The sequence below is a fragment of the Buceros rhinoceros genome, unplaced genomic scaffold, assembly GCF_000710305.1.
Source record: "Buceros rhinoceros silvestris isolate BGI_N320 unplaced genomic scaffold, ASM71030v1 scaffold11974, whole genome shotgun sequence".
Lineage (NCBI taxonomy): Eukaryota > Metazoa > Chordata > Aves > Bucerotiformes > Bucerotidae > Buceros > Buceros rhinoceros.
In genome coordinates, this window is record NW_010408837.1 from 9,923 (window position 1) to 34,447 (window position 24,525).

General features: G+C 42.0%; 2 protein-coding genes across 2 annotated transcripts in view; one reads left to right on the forward strand and one right to left on the reverse strand.

Annotated features, from left to right (window-relative positions):
• Nucleotides 1-12,031, forward strand: part of GTF2B (general transcription factor IIB) — a gene marked incomplete at its 5' end in the record, with an annotated part of 20,013 nt that extends 7,982 nt beyond the window's left edge. Inside the window, 5 exons of the mRNA XM_010135008.1 lie at nt 2,034-2,167; nt 8,792-8,938; nt 9,075-9,204; nt 9,773-10,054; nt 11,540-12,031. Coding sequence (XP_010133310.1) covers nt 2,034-2,167; nt 8,792-8,938; nt 9,075-9,204; nt 9,773-10,054; nt 11,540-11,673 — 827 coding nt within the window. The remainder of the gene's footprint in view (nt 1-2,033; nt 2,168-8,791; nt 8,939-9,074; nt 9,205-9,772; nt 10,055-11,539) is intronic.
• A 4,956-nt stretch (nt 12,032-16,987) lies between these two features.
• The window catches only part of PKN2 (protein kinase N2), a 28,089-nt gene continuing 20,551 nt past the window's right edge, over nt 16,988-24,525 (reverse strand). Inside the window, exons 12-21 of the mRNA XM_010135007.1 lie at nt 24,178-24,314; nt 23,979-24,054; nt 23,800-23,891; nt 22,573-22,749; nt 21,930-21,992; nt 21,751-21,827; nt 20,366-20,508; nt 18,954-19,061; nt 17,273-17,353; nt 16,988-17,191 (exon numbers count right to left, since the gene is read on the reverse strand). Coding sequence (XP_010133309.1) covers nt 16,988-17,191; nt 17,273-17,353; nt 18,954-19,061; nt 20,366-20,508; nt 21,751-21,827; nt 21,930-21,992; nt 22,573-22,749; nt 23,800-23,891; nt 23,979-24,054; nt 24,178-24,314 — 1,158 coding nt within the window. The remainder of the gene's footprint in view (nt 17,192-17,272; nt 17,354-18,953; nt 19,062-20,365; nt 20,509-21,750; nt 21,828-21,929; nt 21,993-22,572; nt 22,750-23,799; nt 23,892-23,978; nt 24,055-24,177; nt 24,315-24,525) is intronic.

A 24,525-nucleotide genomic window follows, 5' to 3' on the forward strand; every position in this document is an offset into this window, starting at 1 on the left:
GCAGGAATGGTTCATAACTCACGAGAGGCAGATCCCTGAGTGAGTCATATAGGTCATTCCCACTTGTGTGGAAAAAATATTACATCATTGCTCTGTACTCAGTGTTCTATTTATACCACGCCAGAATTTTAAGTACATTTTGCTTTTTTTAGCTGCTGTAAACAGTATTGGGGGGTTGTCTTAAAGTAAAGTTACTGCTAGGCCATAGAAGGAGCATCACTGCATCAAATATTTACAGAGAGTCCAGGAGCTAGTGGAGCACGCTGTCTGCTAATTTAAGCTTGCAGTGGGGAGGGAGACCTTTGTAGCAGAGAGACTGCGTTTGTGCCTTTTTTTACTCTCCTATATTCTTAACCTTCTGGTTTTTGATAATTATTTTTTTCTCCCTCCCTTTCTTGGTTTTCATTAGAGCAGTAAGCAAAGGTGGAGCATAGCCGTGAACATGTCTGGCACATACTGATGAGAACACCTTTAACCTAAATATTCTTCCTGGTTGTGGTGATTTCTTATCTTCTTATTATGTTCATTATCTTATGTTCATTCACAGCTTTCAACTTCAAGCATATTCTTTGCATGAATTTGTTAGAATTTTGTTGCTTATTCAGAATAGATCCCCCGCAAGTAATTGTGGAGTGGCACCGCTGTCTGTTGCTTCTGTATTTTCTGCAGCTTCATAGCTTGTAGTACCATTGCTTATGGACAGCTTCTGTCTGTCTGCTTCTGTTTTCAACAGGTTAAAAAAGTCTCTGTGGTTTCATTTGAAGTCTTCCATACAGGAAATTTTTTCTTGCAGTCAACACTACTTATTTTTTCGCAGACATTTCTTTCACAACACACTTAAACACTGATAAAGGTAGAGATTTTTTCCCCTAAGGTTTACTAAAGCAGAATGAAAATGATATTGATGTTTCTTCTAATATCCTGTATAAAGCTGTAATCTACTTAATGCAAAACACTAAGAAAAGTGTTCTTTTTTTTTTGCTTTTCTGTGCATGTATTCTTAGAAGTTCTACAGTATTGCTCTGGTGGCAACACCTTTGAGATCCAGCTTTTACCAGACCTGTGAATTGAATGAACTGCGCTGTCAACAGTACTTGGTGGGGTGGGATTTTTGTTTCTTGTTGGGTTTTTTTGGTTTTGTTTTCTTGGTTTTTTTCTTTAGTATTGTATCGTTGTGATTTATTGTAGGGCTTTTACCTACATCAGGATGTTGGTTAGTTATTTCTCAATCTGTAAAGTTGCCCTAGGAAAGATTTGGATGAGCATGAGATAGAGGACTGCAAGGAAAGTTGTTTCATTTAGCGAATGAGAGTTTAGTGCTTTTTCTGCTTACTCTGAATCTGTATTTAAACTCTTGCAGGTATAACAGGGTAGACTGAATTTAAAAAGATATAGTTGTGTGTGTATATATATATATCTCTTGTGTGTTGATACTGACAAGCATCATAAATGGTGTTGGGCAGGGTCAGACCTCCCTTCAAGGACAAGAATTGCACTGCAAAAATGCCCTTATGGTGGTTTAGAAGGTGAAATATTTCGGAGTACCAAGGTCCTGGAGCTCATGCACAGAAATGATTTACTACAGCTTAATGAGATTGTATGATAGATAATTCACATGTGCATTTCCAATACGTGGCAAATGTGAGAGCACTTAAGTTGTAGTAATTCACTTGTGTGTCTAAACACTGAGAACATCTATGGGCATCCATGACCTCCAGCTTGAAATCAAGGTTTTGATTCCTTTTATGTATTGAAAATCCTATGTTATTCCTTGAGGATAATTGTAGCTGTGTGTACTGAATGTATTTCTCTTCTAATTTATGGGTTTTGTGCAGCTCTAGTTGTGGGGTTTTTTCTCCCTTGCCTTCAACTGAATTGGTAAATCCCAAACACTTTGGTCATTGTTCTGCAAGTTACTGTTCTGTTTAGGACTGCCAGACGTTATAATTGAGAGCTCAGATGTGTAACTTGATGTTTCATGAAATATTTCAAAATATTACATTAATGCAGACACTTGCTTTCTGTGAACTCAGGTGACCGGGTCATAGATGTAGGGTCAGAGTGGAGAACTTTCAGCAATGACAAAGCAACAAAAGATCCATCTCGAGTTGGGGATACCCAGAACCCTTTGTTGAGTGATGGCGACTTGAGTACAATGATTGGCAAGGTAATACTTAAAATACTAAATTTTAATAAGTTTGAGTGTTTCTGTGTCAAGAACATGTTTGTATGTCTGCAGGGAAACTATTCAGAGAATGTATTTTCAAAGAGATTTTGTCTAAACTTGAACTCTTACATTTCAGTGCTGTGTAAAATGTGGCTCTCTTCTGGGGGCAGCAGGAGAGGGCTGACCTCTTCAACAAAAGAAGCCTGCTGTGCTGTGGGGTTACTTGCCACTCTTTGGTGTGCTGCTGTAAATAGAAAAGCCAACGTTGCAGTCTTTAAAGAAACACTTCGACTTAGCATGTGTATTTGAGATGATTCTGAAATAAGAGATGCTTCATTTTGAGATCTCTAATAGCCAGTACTGCCCAACTTGAACTATCATTCTTTGTAATAAAATCTGTATCAGATTAATATCCAGAGACCTAGAGATCTATGTGCGTGTTGTATGTGTTCTTCCAGTTAATGTTAAAGCACTGAATGTAGAATTCTTTCATGATGTGCGTGTTCCAGAAGAAAGTATACAATGTATATTTGAGTTGAAACTTAGTGGTATAGCCATATCCTACTGTTTACCATGAGAAAGCAAGCCAAATTAATCATGCAAATGCACTCTTTAATGAAGTAGTGACCCAGGTAAGTTTTCATTGTTGTACTTCATGTTTGTTCGGTTTTTTTAACTGCAAGATCCAAATTGATTTTTGTGGATTTCTTCAATGTTTTATGAAAGATGGTCCAGTTGCTGATAAGTAACTATTAAAAAAAATGTATTTCTGCTTTGTATGTTGTGGTACATGCACACCAGGATTTCTCAGAAGGTTTTGTTCTAGTGATGTTGCTAGGATGAAGAAGCAGACATGCCTAAATACACATGGGTACATACAGGACAGCGTGCACCATACTTCTCAACCAGGAATTCTTCAAAGTCAACTAGTGAATACTGATATGCACAGCAAATATTTCACCACTGGTGAGAAAGAAACCTTCTGGCCAAAGGATTGTCCAGGTGGATGCTTGCTTTTCAGACAAGTCCAAGCATTGCTGCCCACCAGATTTTAGGATGCCTTATGGTGGCTTTTGGAAACCATCCAGGGAAACAAATTTCTGTCCTGCTCCATTAAAAAAGTTGGCATTGCGAACTAGCTCTGTGAAGCAGTGCTGTAGAAGTCACGGGAGTTTTAAGGTCAGCTGTATAGGTCCAGAAAGACTGTAGTTCTTAGGGCTTGGATTTCTGTTGTGGATTTGGTCAGCTATGTTAAAGATCAGAAATACTCATTCGTAGTACAGATGGAGAAATGGACTGTTTGCTCCAGGTTCACAGTCTTGTCTTATTTTGGGGCTGTGTAAATGCAGGGTTTGTTTGTGGGATCTCTGTTTCATTCAGTAGGTAGGATGACCTTCTGAGGTCCTGTAGAATCTGCGTGGTGGAAAACAAAAGATATCTAAGCTAAAGAGAGAATTTGTATCCAGGTGAACAGTGACTTGTGCTGTTAAACCTCTTCTCTGAGATATACATCCTCATTTAGAATAAGAGGGATAGCAGCCTCAGTGAGAGAATTAAAGACACAATGAAGTGTCTGTGAAAAGTTTGTTTTTCAGTGAAAACTGAACATTTTCAGAGATGGACATCCATCTGATGAAACAGTTCTGCTGTTAACTAGAACATCCCCATAATAGGCATGATCAAACTTGCTGTAACAGAGTGCTGCCTAGTGAAGACAAGATGCAGGAACGTCAGCGTGGCATGATTTATGTGAGTGAGGACTGTGAGTAAAAATGTACCAGTACTGGAACTGCCAGAATCCTGTTGGAGAATGTAGAGGGGGCATTCTGTCCTACTATTTTATTTGCACAGGGAGGAATCACAGAAGAGACACATTATTTTCTACAGGAAGTAAGGAATCTCTTCAACAAACCAGGGTGTGTTCTGTACAGAAGTTCCTGTGTTTGTGTTGCCAGCGAGCAGGGCTCTGGGTTGTCAGCTCGGTGATGTGAACTCTGTATCAGGAGCTGCATTTTTCCTCAGTCATTTGGAATTAAGAGAATATCAGAAGATGCTGAAGAAACTTTCTATCAGTGCAGAAGGGGCATGAATTTTGCAGCAAAAATAAACCAAGGAAGTAGTACATTTCTCAAGCACTCTTCTGAAGTCTCTGCCAGCAGTAGGCTGGGATGAGGATTGACCTAGATATGCACAGTGGTTGAACAAGGATGAAATTGGTGTCGTCATGAGGAAATTAAGTAGTATCCAACAGAATATGTAACAGCCTTCATGAATTTCAGAGGATGAAGCAGGGTAGCGTTGTGTTTTCTCAGTTAACAGTTCTTAGAAAGGCCTTGAGTGGACCTTAGATTTGTGTGCCAGAGACTGCTTTAGCCTTTCGTGTGGGACAGGGACAGAGGGTATTCCCTTCTGCTTGAAGTAGAGCTGCGGATAATAGAGTCTAAAAAAAAAAGCTACCCTCCTGCCCCTGCTGCAAAACAGCAACCCCCCCAAAAAACAACCCAAGAAACCAAAACACAGCCAGTGTTGCAGAGAACCCAAGGACACTGATAATTCTCACGGCGTATCGTATTAGAGATCTGTTGTAAGCTCTGGGGAATGTAGGTGGAAGAGGAGTCTGAACTGCTTGCCAGTTACAACAGTGAAGTTCTGGTGACTGGCTGTGCCTTGAAATAGTAAAGGAAGGGGACCGGTTCTGCTTCACAGAGTGGTTTGTCACGCTTTCCTCTTTGAAACTCGGAGGTGCTGTTTCGGGACTCCTTTCTGCTGGGGGTATGTGGTCTGTATCTGCTAGCAGCAACACAGAGGCTGCTCTTCCTGTGCAAAGGGATTAATTTCTAATTGGTTTTAGTACTTAAGGAACCCATCTGTCTGAGGCAGCAACAGCAGCCTGTGTTGGAAGAAAGATTAATTTGTCTGCAAAGAGGAGGATGAATAGCATAGTTGACTGTCGTGGAAGGGGTTTGCATTCTTCAGGCAGATCTTTAGTATATTGGCACAGAACTGTATCTCTCTGAGACTAGGTCCTGTGTGCTGCAGTTGGTCTGATGACTGCAAATCAGTTGGAGACACATTAGTTGTGATTTGATTGACAGAATGTTAGTTATTTCTAAAATCCTCATATAAGATTAAAAAAAAATAGTGGAACAAGCAGATTCTAGATCTGCATTGATATAAAGAACTCTTTTATGAACCTAAAAGAAAATAGGTTTTGGTTCCTATCTTACGGAAAAAGTTGTTTTCTGTCACCCTTTGCAGTGTAATCTATTCCTTTTGGTAGTGACTGTAACAACAAGAGAATTTAGGTTGGTTGAACAAGAATGCAGTCTCTGGGTGTAGGATGCCTACCCTTTGATCAGAGGGCTCTGAAAGGAAGCTGGCTGTTGTCAGTCTGCATGGCTGGGGATCTAGAAGTTCTGTCTTGATAAGCAGTGGCAGGGTGTCAAGGGCTGGTGATTGAAAAAGAAGGAAGGCTCCATCAGGCTGTGTAATGAGCTGGTTGTATCGGACAAGAAGGCTGCTGAATCTGGGGACATACCTTGGTGCTGTGGATAACCTCAAGTCAGTGATGTGCAGGATGTTGGTGATACTTCTACTTTCTGCTGTTAAAGGGGGTATACCGGGGTACGAAGTTGTTGGCTGTCAGCACTCTAAACCTAACCTCCACTGAGCCCCTCTAGAAATTACCGCTGTTCACTGAACTGCGTTTTCTTGCTCTAGCTATCTTTGAGGCTCTTTCCAGGGTTGTACCCACGAGGTTCCTACTCTGTTTGAAAGCCAGACAGGTGGAACTCCTGACTTTGATAGGTACCTTCCTTGCTGAGATGGGATACACATGAGCAGATGTCTCAAAGGCCACAAGAGTAAAACGCCATTCTTAAAGTGTATTTGACTTCAGTGTTAACTGTATGGCTTCTCATAGTATTTACCATGAAGGGAAGGGGCTCCTAATATGTTTGTTGCGGCCGAAGCTAACAAAACATTGTCCCTTAATTGAAAGCTCGAGAAGGAAAGAGGAGGGTACGTTTAAACAGCAGATGCAGGGAGAATTGCTGTAGTTGAGATGGAAGGGTGTTTTCCAACCCTTTTATAGCTGTCAGCTGTACAGTGGGTATGGCTTTTGGAGAATGCTTGTACCAATAGAGTAAAATCCTTTGGCTAACGGTACTGGCCCATAGCTGCTCTGGTAGTTCCAAGATATGTAAGCAAATGATCAAAGGAAAAGGTAACCGTAAGTACCAGCAAAAAAGTGCAAACTGAGAGGTTAAGGAGAACCATTAAAAAAACCCCCCAAAAAACAACAACCAAAAAACCCCCAAATAAAATCTTCCAGGTGCTGTAGAGTGGCCCAGGAAAATCTCTGCCGTGAAGAGGAATACTTGATGGCTCCAGGACAGAGCAGTGGTTCCTGGTGAAGGACTATCTGGCCTTGAATGGACAGGGACTGGGGGTGTGCTGCGAGGTTTGATAGGCCTTTTTTGGTGGTCACTCTTCTGGCATCTACAGAATTTTGAGCACTTGCAGTTCCTGTAAGCATTTGTGCCTAGCACTAGTCTGGGAGGCCACGATGCTCCGGGAACAGGGGTATGAGTGATGGCCAGGAAGGAGCCTTTTGACGTGAGACTTGTGTATATTTTGGGCCAAGAGAAGTTGTTCTGGCATGATTTCTGAAAGGGATGTCTAGCATTGCAGATGTGTTTGTAATGCTTTTTGTGGCCTGAAGTTTGTTGTGCTTTATTCTTGCTTTTTGATAACTTTTAAACCTTATTGGTAATCTTTTGATAATTGGAGATGTTCATCCAGTCAGGTGGGATTGCCTTTGGAGAAGCCTTCTGCTCTGTTGGTGTGGGAATCATTTCTGGTGGTTCCTTCATCTGAAAGGATGTTTGAATGAACAGGGAAAAAACCAAGAACGGACTTGGAATCTAGCATCTGTCACAGAGGGCCTACTGAAGGCACTAGGGAAACCTGTGAGGGGAGGTTTGTACCAGAGACCCCAGTCTCCACAGTGGTATTCAAGCGTGTGTGCACCACAGATGTGGATCTTCACAGCAGAAGTATGCACTGAGTTCGTCAGAAATGGGGTGTAAGTGGAGTCCTTGGGTATAGGGGAGTGGAGCAGTGTAAGTGAGTGGTCAAGAGTGAGCATTATTGGTGTCAGCCAAAGAACTCCTGTTAAATGAAGATGAGAGATTATGGAATTAGAGGTGTTTTTAAATAGAAGGCCAATTCCCAAGGATGTGGATCAGGAAAGAAGAAACAAGCCGTGAGTCCATCTGGGCAGCTCAGAGGAATAAGGCAATGCCAGGGTGTGGTCTGCTCTTTGTTGACTCTGTCCCGGCTCCACTTCGTACCGCCTGGGCATCCTGAGGTACTGCTGAGTCTTCAACTCTGAGAACACCTTGTGCGGGTGTGTGATGCGAATAGCCAGGTTAGCAGTCAGTCACAGGTCAAGGTCTGCTTTATGCTCACTGTTTTTGGCAAAACAGGACAGTGTGGTAGTCTGTGTCTGCAGCAGCTGCCGTGTCAGCTTGTTTAAATGACCAGTTCTGTCTGCAGTGAAAGCTGGATGGCCCTGCCCAGCAAAGTTGTTGGGAGGTGCTAGGAGGGAATAAAGGCTTCCTGATTCAGGGAATCCAGGTTTCTACTCGTGACGTGGAATTGTTGTGAAGAAATGTTTTCCATTTGAGAGAACTTGTGGCCCCACGTGCCGTGACAGCAAGTAGACGATACACTTCACAGCCGTTGCTCTTCTGAACTTACAGGGCACGTTGTCGTCATCAGCTATTACTAACCTGCCATGGTATTATTTGTTCAAGACATGTTTCAGACTGATGGCTAATTGAAGACCTTAAATATTTTCAACCCTCTTAGTTGGGCAGAATTGATTGCATATGTGATAGTGCAAACTGCATTCTTCTATCAGTTGTAAGGTACCAAAAAAAAAGAAAAAAAAACCCCCAAAGGCATTGTTGGAAGCTCGTTTTGAGGTTGCCAGGTTGAGCTGCCAGGTCCTTACTTCTCCTGAGACCTCAAGCTTTACTTCTAAGTGGTGTGTGTGCTTTACTGTAAAGGCAGGATATATGGATGTTTAGATTTTGCCACAATTAAGGCTTGCAACTGCTAGCAGGCACGGTATCAAATTGGTTTTAAATAGGTCATTGGTTTGGATGTTCTCTTTGCCCATGCCTTCATTTTAATATCTGAGTTATCACTGTAACAACTAGTCTCCAGTTGGCCATAAAATTTTGTTTTTCTGACACGCCAGTCTGCCACGGTGCAGATGTAGCCCAGATGACATATGGGTTGCATAAAAAATCTATTCTTGGACCTCAGCGTTGGTGACAGGAGTATTGAAACTCATGCGTTTGTGACATTAGGGAAGAAAAATCCCTGCATAATCTGTGGTCCTTGGAAATCAACTGATGATTTGAGACTTGTGCAAAGTACAGAACCAGATGTTTGGGACACTGCTTGATTGTGTGATTTCCTTCAGTGATGATTATTTGCACAACTGTTCAAACTGAACACCTTGAATTAAGCTGTATAAAGCTGGAAGATGTTTGCTTTTGAAATGAGGGGAAAGTTGCTTGTGTTTTATTGAGAATAAAAATTTCTTTCCAGGGCACAGGTGCAGCAAGTTTTGACGAATTTGGGAATTCAAAGTACCAAAATCGCAGAACTATGAGCAGCTCGGATCGTGCAATGATGAATGCCTTCAAAGAAATTACCAACATGGCGGACAGAATCAACCTCCCCAGAAATATAGTTGTAAGTTCATGTCTCCCTTCCTTAAATTGTTCTGGCATTGACTTAGTTAGCATAATATAATGAGCACATGAATTTTTGATATTGCTGCTAATTAAATGGCCTAGAGTTAATTAAATTTAGTCTTCTTGCTTTGAAGGATCGAACAAATAATTTATTCAAGCAAGTGTATGAGCAAAAGAGCCTGAAGGGGAGGAGTAATGATGCTATTGCTTCTGCTTGTCTCTACATAGCCTGTAGGCAAGAGGGTGTTCCGAGAACATTTAAAGGTAAGTTTTCAGTGATACAGATTCAATTTTGCAGTGAAGTAAAGGTCTAGTTGCTGTCACTGTAGGAGGCTGGGTTTCTTAATCCTGGACTTTGCTGAATTGGTTGTCCTCAGCTGCAGCTCACCTTTGGGGGGATGGTAGGAAGGACTCTAGAAATTTGTTATATTTGTGATATATAATTTTGGTCATGATGCGTTAAAAATATATTTAGCCTTCAAAAGTCATTCTGCGTGTTGGTGAAACTTAAAAGATACTGCTTTGATTGGAGTGTGACAGGGACTGTTGTAACTGAATTTGAACCAACAGTTCTGCAGTAAATATGTGCAACATCTCCCTACAACTTTTTTTGGCCTTGGGTACCAAATTTCCCTTACTAAGCAAGCTGTATTAATTAGCTTCTGATGAAAGTTATTGACAAGTTTCACAAATATGCAAAGCTTATTTAGTGATAGTGGCCTTGATGACATTGGCCTTCTTTGTGGGCCTTCTTGCTCTGAAAATCAAATTTAATTATTTTGGGGGAGCAAATGCTGTCAAGCCTAAAGTTTAATTTTTACTCTTTGTTTAGAGATATGTGCTGTGTCCAGGATTTCAAAGAAGGAAATAGGACGGTGCTTTAAACTTATTTTGAAAGCTCTTGAAACCAGTGTTGATCTGATTACAACTGGAGACTTCATGTCAAGATTCTGCTCCAATCTGGGTCTTCCCAAACAAGTACAAATGGCAGCAACACACATTGCCCGTAAAGCTGTGGAATTAGATTTGGTTCCTGGGAGAAGCCCCATCTCTGTAGCAGCTGCAGCTATTTACATGGCATCACAGGCTTCTGCAGAGAAAAGGACACAAAAAGGTAAAATTTCTTTCCATGTCTTGCTGCTTGAAAGAGAACTCAGTGTTACTGTAAAACTGGGATGAGGTCTGTGCAGGTAGTGACAAGCTTCTGTTCTAATGGCATGCAGCAAGGGCCAAACTAGGATCTCCCCCTCCCCCAGATGAAAACTGAGTAACTGGCTGTGCTCCCTGTAAACCGAGTTCGCTGTCTTTTGGCGTTAGAAGTTGGATTCTTGACTGCAATAGACCAGTGCATTCAAATGGCCATAATTTTAACTTTACCCCTGCTGTTATTTGCATGTGTGCATTCTGCTGCTCTGTAATACTCGAATGCAAACTGCAGTTGCAGGTAGCAATTACGACTTCAGGTTACATCGAGTCTTTAATCATTCTAGTAGCCAGGGAATTGCCTCAAGTCCTGTGTGTTTCTTGACTTCTTTCAAGCCTGCGATACAGAGTGAGAGTGGTGGGACAGCAGGCTTGGCCACTCATCACCTTTGGCATTATTCTCTTTCTGGCAGGGTGGTCCTTAGGGAGCCAGCAAAGAGTTCAGGGCTGTCCTTGAGCTTCAGAGTAGCATGATCCAAGTGCTAGCTGGTAGCTGGTTGTGGAAGCTCCATTGATGTGCGTAGTCCAGTTCAGATCAGAAATGTTAAAAATACAGCAAATTCTTAGTGGACGGCTGCTTTTAGGTGAAGAATAGCCTTATCTCTCCGGTTGTGGTGCTTGGTTCTGCATTGAACGCTTCTTATTCTGTCCGTGGAGCTTTCGTCACGTTGGCAGTTTCCTGGGCATGTGAGTGATCTAGAGCCCAAGCAGTACGGTGCCTTCATCCTTGCTCACCTTGAACTACTGGATTATGTCTCTGAAAAGTGATAATTAAAAGACAATACAGCTACCTGACTCCGCGCTCCTTCAGTGTCCTTGGACAGTGCTGAAGGCTTTCACGCAGTTCAAGGTTTACGTTCCAAACTCGGTTAAATCTTGATGAAGTTTCTGTGCATCTCAAGCGAGGGTTTCCTTTGCTCGTTAAACAGTGCTCTGTGTCCCCGACTTACTTCTCTGTGCATTTTCAGGTAAACATATTTCATGTTTAGCCGGAGGAATTGATTTTTGTCCATGCCTAAGTTTTTTGCTGGTTTTGTTTATATTTAATTAAAGTGAAAAAAAGAAGATCCTGATGATGATTTGTTAGAATATTGCCGGGCACAGGTAGAGCTTGTACTAGCTGTTTCTGATGACTTGCACTCTTGGTCCTCTGCCAGTCTGAAACTGATACGATTCCAAGATTGGTAGCATAGATTGAATTTCGGCATGTAAGAAGACAGACTCGTGTGGGCAAAATTAATATTAGTCACCATGGTTAAAACCGTTTTTAGCAGGCTTTTGGGAGGGTTGCGAATTAAGCTAAGGGTATAGAACTTCTTGATAAATTATGCTTGCGGGTTTCTTCATTACAAATGGCAAAAGTAAAAATCAATCACTTATCTGCTTTTTGTCTTAGAAATTGGTGATATCGCTGGTGTGGCTGATGTTACGATTAGACAATCATACAGGCTGATCTATCCTCGAGCTCCAGATCTCTTCCCAGCAGACTTCAAGTTCGATACCCCAGTAGACAAACTTCCACAGCTGTGAAATTGCAGAGGATTACTTTTACCGTCTATTAAGGAAACCCCCAACAACCACAAACTTTTGATTTTTGCCTATAATAAAGGATGTACAAAGTGTTAATATTGAGTCTTCATGTTGTGGAACTGGAGGTTACGGAAGATGGAGCATAACTGCTGGAAGGCGGCACACATTCCAAGGGTAAACAGCGCTCCTTGTGTGGCATTTTGTATGTATATATTAGTGGAAGTAAATATTTAATGACTGTTGCGACAAAGTTAATTTCATATTGTTGTACTTATTTAGATTTCTTTTGTAGGGATCTAGTAAGATGTATTTTGGAAAATTTAAAGTATTATGTACTTCCCAAATAAAGTTTTCCAAAAACACTTACCGTCTTGTGACTGTGACTGCAACTTGACATGTGCATGCTGTTCCGCAGCCGAGAACTGGAATGCAGTCCACAGAGTGGTGGTTGCTTGCGGCCTTGGTCACAAGGCTGCCTAAATGCTCACTCTCTTGACAATTTTTAATCTATAGTGTGGCTTCAGCATTTGTAGTTAGCCGCGCAGTGGAGCGTGAATGACTTAACCCAGGATGCAAGCAGTTGCTGAAGCGCGGTTCGAATATTTGCATAACTGCTGTTGAAGATTTCAGAATTCGTTGTGAAATAGTCGCATCCTCGGCACAGTCTCCCTGACGTACTGAGGTCCCTCTGCTTTGCTTCTGTGAATTTGTCTTGATGACAAGGCAGCTGGTGAGAAACGTAAGGACTCTTCCTTTAGTTGAATTCCTGACTGCTTTGTGATGCTTGGTACCGTACATAAGAAGGCAAAAAGTACTTGTAGTAAAAGTTCCTGGTAAATGTTTGGACCTGTGAGTCCACCCTGCAGTCTGGCTGGCCAGGGGTTAAGCTTTTGCCCTGTTAAGTGGCTTGTTAGGAATGATGCATCAGTTGCTGAGGAGCGAAGGCCAGAAGTTACTCAGCCCTCCCCAAACTAACAGCTTTGAAAACTAGTTGTCTCCGGACAGTGTGTCCCTTCGTGTGCACGGCAACAAACGCACTGAACTGGGAGTCTTCTGGTTCCGGATTTAATTCTGTATCACAGGTGCAAATTAATTTCAATGATGAACAGAGCTGAGGGCTCAGCTTGCTGCATGTCTGCTGCTAAGCTGGCCAGAGGGCAGGCTGGGTGTCCCGTGCTAGCAGCACTAATCGTCATTAGCCCCCACTGCTCTCTTGCTGGTTTAGTTTTAATCCTCTTCTGCCAGTTGAGACTGTTGAAATGTGGCAGCTCAACATTTTTGTTCTGTGAACAAGTAACAAAGGCGGTACGGTTCTGTTGCACCACCGAAGCTGTGAGGTGCTGTCACGGGAGAATTCTGGTGCAGATGTTAAAGGTGGTGTTCCGAGTAGTACAGAAGGCTTGTGTGCTGATGTACCGCCGTAGCGCTTTGCAACGCTTCCTGTTACCTCGGCCTTCCCTGTCTGCTCTCAGCTACCCTGTGTATCTCCTCCTTGGGAGAAGGCAGATGCTTTGAACAGACAGGGCCTGACCTTTGATGTGCTGTTACAGTTTGGAAATGCAAGGGTGAAAGTTCTTTTACCGAGAGTGGACTTTCCAGCATAGATCAGTATGCTTAATGTACACCACGTGGGTTAAAAAAAGCTGAAACTTATCTTTACAATAATGCCCTTATTTTAAATCCTTTCAGGCATTATGCATAAGCACTTGACATGTGATGAGTGTTCACAGTTGAAATTGTTAGATACAGCAAAAATTGTGTGGGCTGAGATTTAAATACATCTGTGCAAAGCTTTGGAGGGCAGCAGGTGGAGGTGGGGGCATGCCGTCCTGACTTGACCCGGCCTCTTCTGCAGCAGTGCAAGCAGCTCCTGTACCACCCTTGGTGTGGAGGTGGTAGTAACGGCACAGCCCCAAGAGGGAGAACTAGGAGTATGCCTGAAGGGGCCATATATTCTGTAAACCAGTCGCTATCGGTCCCAGCTGACTAGGGTTGATGCGAAGTGTCCCAGGAAAGAAACCCAGGGTGACTGCAAATTCGTTTGTAGGCGGTTACAACCCCTTTAGTGGGCTGCTTTGCCCACTAAATTTGGCTGCTCCTCTAGCAAGGAGCTCTCCTGGTTCCCGGCTGAAGCACTTGCGGCAGTATGGGGGGTGTCTGTGTGCGGTACAGCAGTAGTTCTCAGGGTTGCAGGGGGCAGTGTGAGGAGCTGGAGAGGAGGCTGTTGCAGCTCGTTTTAGCTCATTACCTTCCTGTGTTACCAGAGCTAAGTGCTAGCAAAGGCTGTAGGGCAAGTACAGCCTCAAGTGCAAGCGAGATGGGCTGCAGTTTGGGTGTCGACAGGTTTTGAGTTCTCTGCTACTGTATGTTGCTGGGCGGTGGTTTAGCAGGAGCCCAGGAGAAGAGCGGAGTGCTGAGAGACTGCGTTCCCCACGCACAAGAGCAAGGGCATAGTGTCTTCAGGCCCTTCCTCTGTTAATTCAGCTGCAGTTTAGACTAGAAACCTGAACCTCTGCTGTCCTTTGGAGCCAGCCCCTTCGCGAGTGATGGCTTAGTCAAGTGTGGAAGTTCAGCGTTTCTAGGCAGTGGTCTCATGGGAAATTCTAGTTTGTTCTTAAGAGTAAAGATTTCTAAACACACTCGGAAAAGAAAACTTTCTGCTTAAAGAACGAGGTCAGAGTGGGTCTGGTGTAGGTTTTTGTTTGTTTACAGAGCTTTCCTATGAGGTGGGGGTGGGGAGGAGGAGAGACTGTAATGAAGAAGGACGTGGGAGGGGAGTGCGTGTTTCCCCCGCCCCCAGAGGAGGCCTGTGCAGGGAGGATGCTGAGTCAAGCTGGCCGGACTTCAACAGACATGGTCTTCTCCTGCTCCCAGCGGAAGGACTGCTCACGCAAGCAAGAGGAGGCTGCTTTCCTTCAGCCTCCAAAAGAAGGTATGCTGAGGTAATTATTTATTTTGATTAAAAAAAAAAATTCTGTAAGTCACCTCCTGATTGCAAGTTCTTTTCAGAAGTAAGTTACCTATGGAGAAAACACGACAAGTCACTTCAAGAAACAGCAAAATCATGTTTGGGACACCATTTACAAATTACTCTATTTAAAACTTTAATTTGTGATATTAATGACTGCAAAACACTTACTTAGAATGACATTTGTTAAAGGCACATTTCATTTTAATGCATAGTGTACCATTCTAAAATATCCTAATTTCCTTACAAAGTGCTTGAGCAGCCACATACAGATAAAGTATAGCAAAATATATTTACACTCTAGGGTTTAAAATCTTAATCTGCCTAAAAATAGTTTAAAAACTACAGAGATAAAATTAGTGCTTTTTTTCAGCTTAACTGGGTGAATAGACCCTGCCCTCTAATTTTTTTTTTTTTGTGATTTACTTAGATTAAAAAAGGATTTCTGTACAAGATGTAGTTACAAAAAGGTATTTTTGAGGATCCTTTCATAAGTGTTAAGCACCCTGTTAGATGCTCATATACATATTTGGGAACCAAAAAGGATGAGCTGACTGTACCTCAAAAGTATTGGTTGCAGCTGGATACAGGAAGATACAGGAATATAATTTGTTTCTTATTAATTAGGATCGGGAAACAAATAGTGCTGAAGAGTTGGCTCGCTCTGCCACACGTGATCGTAGGGCTGGCGAAGATGCCTTCCTTGTTCCTGTGGGGGGTGGGGGGCTGCCTGATTTAGACCGATTAACCATTCTTAATTTTTTTTTTGTAGTCCCTAAACCTCTCCCCTGCCTGACCCTGCAGGTCTGTCCAGCATCACGGTTTTAAACACCCATTTGCACACTCAAGTGGTTCACGTTCCTTCTTTGAATGAATAAAATCACAAGTTCAGAATTCAAGGGAGTGCCGATTCTCACTGTCTCAGCCCACGAACAGCAAACTGCTGGCTTGGCTGAACCTGGGAGGTGACACGGCGTCAGCTCGGAGCAGTGCTACAGCCAAGGACCACGTGGGAAATTTTTTTCCCTAGAACTAAGGTTTGCCCATAGAACCAGATGCCAAAAAAGTAGGTCTTGGTTTACAAGTATGCACAGTGTCTGGTCTACATTATTTTTCAGCTTTTGAGGTACAGCTTTTAGTGTTACGGGCTTTATAAAATATACACTGTTTTTATAAAAATATTTATACTTTCTGATACAAGGTACTGCTCTTGAACTGCCAATCTAAGTTCTGGAGGTCAGCGGCCTGTCCGTATAGGGGGGGTGGTTTTCACTCAGTTCTATGTTTTCTCTTGGCCACTGTGCAAAGTTAATCAAGGGGGTATAATTAAATTACTTGCTTGGACATAAGAATACATTACAACTTCCAAATATACATGTTCACAGCATGTATACACTGAGAATCCGCATGTTTTCTAGAAGTGATATGATACCGTACAGCAGATACAGGCCGATGGAGGTGGTTAGGTGCAGATGGGTTAACCGATCTGTCCACTTGGTGCGTGGGAAAGGCATGAGTTTGAGTGCAGAAGTGGAGGGGCTTGGGAAATGCAGATGCTTTGCTCTTTGTAGTTAGACTGAGCTATGTCCTCGGTTACATTCTTCATATCAACCAGGGTTTTAAGCCATGCTTCGAAAGCTTGAAGGCAAAACTGTTTGGCAAGTGGCTTTGGTAAACTTTCTGGATTTTTCTGGGTTTTTCTCTGTAATGGAAGCACTTACACTGTTGTCATCTCAAAGGCAAGGCGTTTAACATTTTTTCTAATAAATACCGTAGAAAATTTACAAAACAAGGCATATCTGTTCTCAATACCATTATTTTAAGAACACAAGATGAAAGTGTACATAGAAATGTGTAGTTTTATAGACCGCACAAGATAGTATGTAACTGAAATAATTTGCCTTCTCCAGCTAGAACCGTGTTCTGTGTGAGTGTCATCGCTATCCCAAACTTCTATTTCAGCGTGGCTGAGGAGGTAAGCAGTTACCTAGCTCCAAGTCTGCTTTTCCCACTTAAGCAGGTACTTTAGAAAGTGACGTTATCTGCTGTGGAGGAGTGAGAGAAACAGTGCAGATCCACTTGTGCCTGCGTGTGGGAAGCTTAACACGGCTTGGGTTCATCAACTCAGCGCAAGAACTCCATAGACCTGCTTTCCAGTGCTCAGATAAAAAAAGAATATACAAAGAGGCCACTCTTGTGAAGAGTGTTAGAACAGTACTTAAAAGGGTCTTCATGTGATTTAAAAACCAGAAGCTACAGGTGGCACAGAGAGCAATTGAAGGGTCGGTATTCTTCCGAGAGGCATTCTTGTGAGCCAGTCAGCTGGGGTTTCACAGTGTCTAGAAGTTAACACCAATCAGCAATGTAATCAAAATCTCTGAACATTTCCTGTTCTTCTTCTGAAAGTATCCTTGGTTCCCGAGGTGGAGTGAGGATAGGTGCTTCAGAGGTAAATTCGTCATCAAAATTACTAACATCTTCTCGTCCTCTAATGGTGGGTACAAAAGGAGGCTTCACCTTCTTGGCCAGTAAAGCGTTCCAATCTATTAGCTGTAAAATAAACCAACTCATATTTAGTTTCCTCTCTACTACTCCTTAGTGTCCTTAGGAATAATACAAGTTTGTACTCACCCTGAAGAAATGATGCTTTTTCACATCCTCAGCATCTTTCTCTCCAGCTCCAAGACGCCGGTCAGGATTTCTCCGTAGCAGCTAACAAAACAGACACGATTTCAGTGCAGAAGTTCGGGGCAGTGGGAGGAAGTAGGGGAGGATGAGTGCCATTGTGTAAAAACCAACACCAAGATTAGGTGGACAGTGGAATTCATTGTCTGACCCACAGAAAATTCGTCTTCTAGCTGTACAGAGCGAGAGCCAGCAGTGCTGTCTGGAGACGCCTGGGCCTGTCTGCCCAGCTGCAGCAGAGGCCTGGCTATGAACGTATACAGAGCGGACTGACCTGTCTCGCTGCAGCTCTGCGGTACCAAGTGCTGCTACCTGAGGTCATCTGTGGGGCTGGTGTTCAGAACAGAGCTACTGAACACTGTGCCTTCTGCTGGAGCAGATACAGAATTTACAGAAGCTGGTATCGCTTGCTTGGCTCAGAAGAGACTTACTCTGCTGTCTGCTGGGCCCAGCTATCTCACAGCAGTACATCTACCAAGCCAGGGGAAACGCTGCTTTACACACGCAGCCACAGAAAAGGATTTTCTAGTTCACAGAAGTCAGATGCTTGCCCTTGTGAATGGTGCTGCTGCAAACAGCTCCCTGTTACAGGCCGAGCATCCAGCATCAGGGTGGGGTTGATAGTCATGATGCATCCATCAAAAAATAATGTCTTCTATCTTATGTAAGAATTTCTCAGGTGGGAACAGTGCACATGCAGCTACAACTAGTAGATCACAAGCACAGAGTTCACAGTACGCATATTCTGGGTGCAGTGTAGCAGTGTCCTGTGGGTCTTGACGTGGTAATTTTCCCCAATAAAAATACCGTCCTCAGGTACTGCCTTAAAACTGTATTCTTCTTTCTTTCTCTAGACAAACACTCTCTTCCTGGGGTTATGCAATCATTTAAAGTGAAAGAATATTTGTGCTATTACTGACATACTTCTGTCACTAGTTACTGTGACTTGCTTTAACTTACATGCTGCAGAACATTGCTGAATTGGGTGCTAGCCTGCTACCCCGTGTCAGATATTTAAGTGGAGGGGCTGCTTCCAGAGGCTGAATCATCTCCAGTAGATGCCTTTCTACCAACTGTGATAAGCTGCTAACTCAGGTTCCAGCATTGTCTTTAGATAGAGGCGTTACGCGAAGGAACAGCACTAATAACAGTCATGAACAAAATCAACTGCTCTTCGCCCAGAACGAACAGGACTGCAGATGATGATGTGTGCGGTGTTCCCTGCCCCAGTTGGAACGAAACCAGGAAGATTTTGAATTAAAATGTTCATGTGACAATGTTAATCTACCAAACAGGTCAATGCAGCAGTGTTCTGCTAGGAAAAGAGCACTGAACTTCTGCAGTTAGATACAACTAGCAAACTTGGTTCAGGGAGAAAATAGAGCCTGTAGTGTTTTGCATGTTAAAAAGAAAAAGTTGCTCCTGAATAAAGTGGAATGGCACTGACAGTTTTCATTTAAGGTGATAGCACAGTATAAATGAAGTCAGAAATTGGAAAAAAACAAACAACAAAACCAAATGTAGGTTCTTAAAGTATTCCGCTCCTTACAAAAGAAGTAATTTCCTTCCTGTTGGAGAGGAAACAGGACAAAAGTGGAACCTGTAGTAGAGTTATGTATGTTCTTACCCGTCTCATTATAGAGATGGCTTCTGTAGACAGAAATCGTGGATATCTTACTTCATCATTTACAATACTGTCAAACACCTCCTCTTCATCATCTCCAGGAAAGGGCGACTATAATGAGTAACAGAAATACTATTTAGCAGGCTGGAAAATCACTTAAACTTGAAAACAACATCTATTCAGCTGACAGTTTAGAATCAGACACTCTGAAATGAAGTTTTCCTGTTCCCAAAACCAAGTGTGGTAGCTTCCCATAAGAAAGAGAGAAGAGTAAAGCATAAAGCACGTAACTTGGTATTATCCCTTAGTTCTTACTAAAGAGCTGTGCTTTTAGGAGTAGAAACACCTAAAACTGGGACCTTCTGACTGACACAAGCTATATAGGGACCGTGGACAGTACGTATCAGCTCTTCTTTGGGACAGCTGCCAGTCACAGGTAACACGGTCAAGACCAACTTGGTTTTGTAACACCTTTAGCACGTTACAGCTCAAGGGTTTTTCAGACTGTTCTGAAGTTGCCTGACAGATGGAGGTAATAGCCTACAAGCTTTTTGTCCTTTTTTACCAGACAGGAAGTGACAGAAAGTTGAATGATCATGGTTTTTTGAAAAAGAATAAAATGATGAGCAAATCTATAGTTTTCCTCTGTGTTTTCAGCCCATAAGCTATCACTGGGAGATGAAAAACACAAAAATGGACCAGCAGGAAAGCAATATATGCTATGGTAAATAAATATTCAATAGTAATTTTGTATACCAGCTCCTTCACGTGGAACTGGGGCACTCTACTTTAGTGCACGTGTAATTCAAACGGCAAACAGCATTGTGTTTGGCATAATCTTCCACTGCTATCCAGATTTATGCATTAAAGTTCAATTCCATTCAAGCTGCAGGAGTTAAGAGGTTTATTTTCTCCCCAAAAGCATTTGAAAGCAGAAGACTGCTATAGCTGTACGCATCCAAATTTGGCGATAACAGATGTGTGCTGGAAACTGAGCTCCCCCAAACCAGATGTGCTATGTGCTTGCTTAGAGACACTGATATTAATGTGCCATTACTGTAATTTGATTTAAGGCATAATGCTGTAATTAAAAACAAACCAAACCAAAAATCTAGAGGTTAAGTCTTAGACCAGCTACAACTGATTCACTTCCACAGCTGCTCATAATTCCAGCCCATGACATGACTCATGACCTCCTACAGCAGCTAGTGTCAGCTGGTAGGGAGCTGCTCGGTAATTAATTGTGTTTTTCTTGATGAAGCACTAGCTATGTCTCTACACACTATACATACAAGCGTTGATGTGGCTGTGACAGGCAGGGCACGTTGAATGTTGACAGGCTAGTTATCTCAAGTTCTATAACCCCTTTAACGTTTATTAGCTTTATGGCTCCATTGTATCTCGCTGGAACTCACCTCACCCACGAGCATCTCATAGATAAGTACACCAAGACCCCACCAGTCTACAGCTCTTGTATAGGAAGTTTCTGTCAGCACCTCTGGAGCAAGAAATTCCGGTGTGCCACAGAATGTGCTTGTTCTGTCTCCAAATCCCATTCCTGAAAAGTTACAGTTAATGAAGAGCAGTCAGGATTTTCTGCCACTCTACAACCTAGTCCTCCAGCAAGTAAGACCTCTCTAGAGCAACTTCAGCCAGTGCTGTCGGCCCAGGTCCTGTCCTGGAGGCTCAGGCCAATCAGGTAAAACATTCCCCCATTCTTCCCTCTCACACCCTTGGTTCCATATGGGCTTGCTTCACTGTAAGTTTTTCTATCTCTAACTATATGCAATGAACCAAATTAAGCTGCCAGTTACACCTTTGTCACCTTTATCTTTGCTTGGAAAGACATAAACCATCTGCTACTTCTCCTGGCGAGTAGAAGAAAACATGGTACATGAGTTTGGTCAAGCAAACACACCTACTACAAATGCTGCTGGAACAGCAAAACTAAGTGCAGTAAAAGTAACACGTGGAGTGTAGTGAAACAACTTCAAGCCACATAAGCCCTGCATATGTGGAAGCAGGGACAGTTTGGGACATCAGCACCACAAGGACTGATGTGACTCTACAAGTGGAGGTGCTGTGGAAAGCTTGAGGGAACCATTTGTTGTAGTAGTCAGTAAACCAAAGAGCTTTCCTCATCCTTGTTTCCTTTTGTCATTTATGGAACTTGTTTGTGGCTGAAGTCACGGGACTTGCCCAGAGATATTACAGACAACAGTCAGGTTTGAACACATACTGGCTTTACTAAATTCCCTCCTGGGCTCTCTAAAAGGAAAAGAAATGAGGACAGGCTGAATTTCTCTTTCAGCCGTAGTACACTTTGCATGTCATTTCCATATACTTAAAGCTGTGACTATTTCAGAGTTAAAAAAATAGATGATTTGTAACAAAGGAGGTGAGGCATGGATTATAATGGTACTTGATTTCACTGTACAGTGTCAACACGTTTAGAATGAAGAGAAACACCTAACGCTTTTTCTGCTAACTTGTAAAATGCAGCTGTATGTCTTATTAAGAAACAGAGTTAAGATGAGGTAACAGTCAGAACAGGTGATGCTCCCAACTGAAACAAAAATTAAAAAACCAGGGCTACGCTCAGATGCTTCTGTTGTTACTTTGCTACTAAAACACTTCCTCCTATCTCCACATTTGTACAATCAATCACAGACGTCTTTTTTTCCCTTCAGATGTACTGGGTAAGTACGCACTATACACATTTGGCAGGCCAAAAGTCTCAAGGAACAGTCAGGAGTAAGACTACGGAATTCCCCTCGGAAGAAAATTTAAGGGCCATTACCTTCTTTGCAAAGACCAAAGTCAGCAATTTTCACGAAGCCTTCTGTGTCCAGCAGTAAGTTATCCAACTTCAAATCTCTAAATGAACATTTGACAATAAAATCGCATCACTCATGCTGCTTCAGTACTACTCAGAATAGCTGAAGTTCACCTGCTGGAAACAGGCCAACGACTACTTACCTGTAGACTATTTTGTGTTCATGTAAATACTGAAGTCCAAGAACCACACATGCAGCATAGAATCTGTTGAAAAAGTTAACGTTAAGATTTCCATGGATGTTAGCCATGCTTCTCAGAACATGCAGTCCATTATTATCACTCTTTTTCATTAAATATCCTCTGAAGAGTACTGATTGTTTTCTCAGTTACAGATTGGTTCTACACAAGGTCAGAGTTTTAAAGCCAGATGGCGAAAATGCTTAAAGATGCAGCTTTCAAGTTATAGGATGTTCTCTTGGCCTGGAGGATATGTTTTCTGTGTCCACTGCCACGGCACCGAAGGATTTCTAATTTTGCTTAATCATCCTTTTTTTAGCCTTGTCTGCTATTTAAAATTTTCATTTAGCTTTTTTAGGTAATCTTAAAAAAAAGTACTATAACCATTAAATATTTGTATGTAATTTTTTAATTCATTGTGGATTCAAGCCCATTAAACCTGCATGTGACCTGGCAAAAAAAATCAGTTAGAATCTCTGACGTGTTTAAAAACTGAAACAGTATTTACTGAAATTACTTAATATAGATCTGAATGTAAAGATCTTGGTTCCTATCCACTGAACAAAATGTCCTTCACTTAAAGCCGCAGCAAGGGACGGATACTCACACTGCTCTTGGTTCAGAGAAGACATCAGTATGAATGTGCATCATCAGATCCCCGCCAGCAGCATATTCCATTACAAAGCAAACGTGATCTTTGGTTTGGAAACAAGCAAAAAGGTTCACCAAGAAGGGATGTCTTACACTATTCACAGTTTCAAATATTCGCTTTTCACACATCAAGCTGCAAACAGAAAATCAGTAAAAAAATTAAAGCCGAATCCTGAACCACGACTTTTCAACTCTCAGAAACTACTGATAATTAATAACTAACGTTCTTATGGTTTTTTCCTCTGTTTCTCAGGATAAGAAATTTTTTTCTTCCAAGAGAGAAGTTTTAATACCTGGACACCTACTGATGCCAGGATTTCCACAAAGTTACATGTAGCTTTCACAAACAAAAAAGGAAACCTCTCAATCCATGAAAATTGTACCCTACCGATTTTCCTTCCAATACTGGGATTTGTACTAGGTATGCGTCAATATCACGTGACATTAGCTTCAATCCATTTGTTTTAACAAAAATACATAAAGTGGGAAAACAGTAACAACATGGTATTTATCTATTATACTAATTCCAGATTTTTCCCCTTAAGCCAATTGGTTAATTTCATTCTTACTCTTCAATACCGTTATCTTTCTTCCTGCAAGTCGAATGAATATAGTCACTATTAAACAGTTGTAAAAGCACCTTCTTGCACTAAAACTAGTCAGTTTTGTAACTGCCACTTCATGTCCAAGCGAAGAAAAATCTGAGTTTTGGGGCAAAAAGATAAAAAAAGCCCAGAGTATACATAGGGCTTAAGGGAAAATATGATGGACGAAGTATGACAAGATGTTACAGATTTGGAAATGCCATCATAGCTGTTTCTGCCAGTAAAGAAAACATAGTCCCTGTCCTCCTGAAATGTGATAGCAGCCTATAAAACAAGTAATTAGAATAAATAATTGCAAGAGAACCTAAATGAACAACAGGGATCAGCTTTAAGTCAGAGCTGTAGTACAGGCGTGGGAAGGGGCACTGAGACCAAGCCATATTCCTGGGCTACGCTGCTCTCCCCTTGCCCCGGAGGAAAGATGACCGTCCGCAGCAGCCAGCTACGCCGGGAGATGACACCTTGCTTCGCGCTCTCGCTGAATCTAGCCACTGCTTGGTAGAGCTTATGGTTGTGTTGCATGCAGAAAGAAAACGCAATTGATTTATGGACTCCATGAATTATATCTACAAACTGACCTGTCTACTTCATCACGAGCAACAATGTCTCCTTTCTTTAAGGCTTTAATAGCAAACATCTCATTCGTGTTTTTGTACTCTGCCAACAGCACCTAAAACAGAAGAGAAACGGTTCATTTAAGAGCTATGTGTAGGTTTTGGTATAGCCTTGACATTTGATACAGCCTCCTGACATTTACCTTCCCAAAATGTCCTCTGCCCAGTACAGCACAACATCTGAAATCCTTCAGACTGAACTGAAATCTTTGCTGGGATCTATGTAAATAAATAATAAAAAAGCCCAGTCAAAAATAATTAAAAAAACCAGTCAAAAATCTTCTAGATTGTTAACTTTAAGAAATATTATTCAGATCAACAGCAAAACCACTGCATTTTTACCTTCTATCTTCAGGCTCTCGAGTGTTGGCGTATTTTGTATCTGAATGGGGAGCATCAGGCTCACAGATTATTTCAGGCTGGAGTTTTGGGACAATATTATTTCTGCTGTTTTCAAAATCAAAAGTTGCTACTTCATCCTGTGAAGAAAGAGAAATCTGAAAATGTAAAACTGATTGCAAAGGCAAATGAATGCAGAAATTTTACTATAGGCACGTGAAATTCTTAACACAAGAATTATCTAAGCTGAAGTAGGACACATCAAGATGACACAGAGAAGCAAGCTTTTAACAGACTGAGGAAACCTGCTGCTTCAGTCATTCTGCTTTTTGTTAATAAAACCATCTTTTC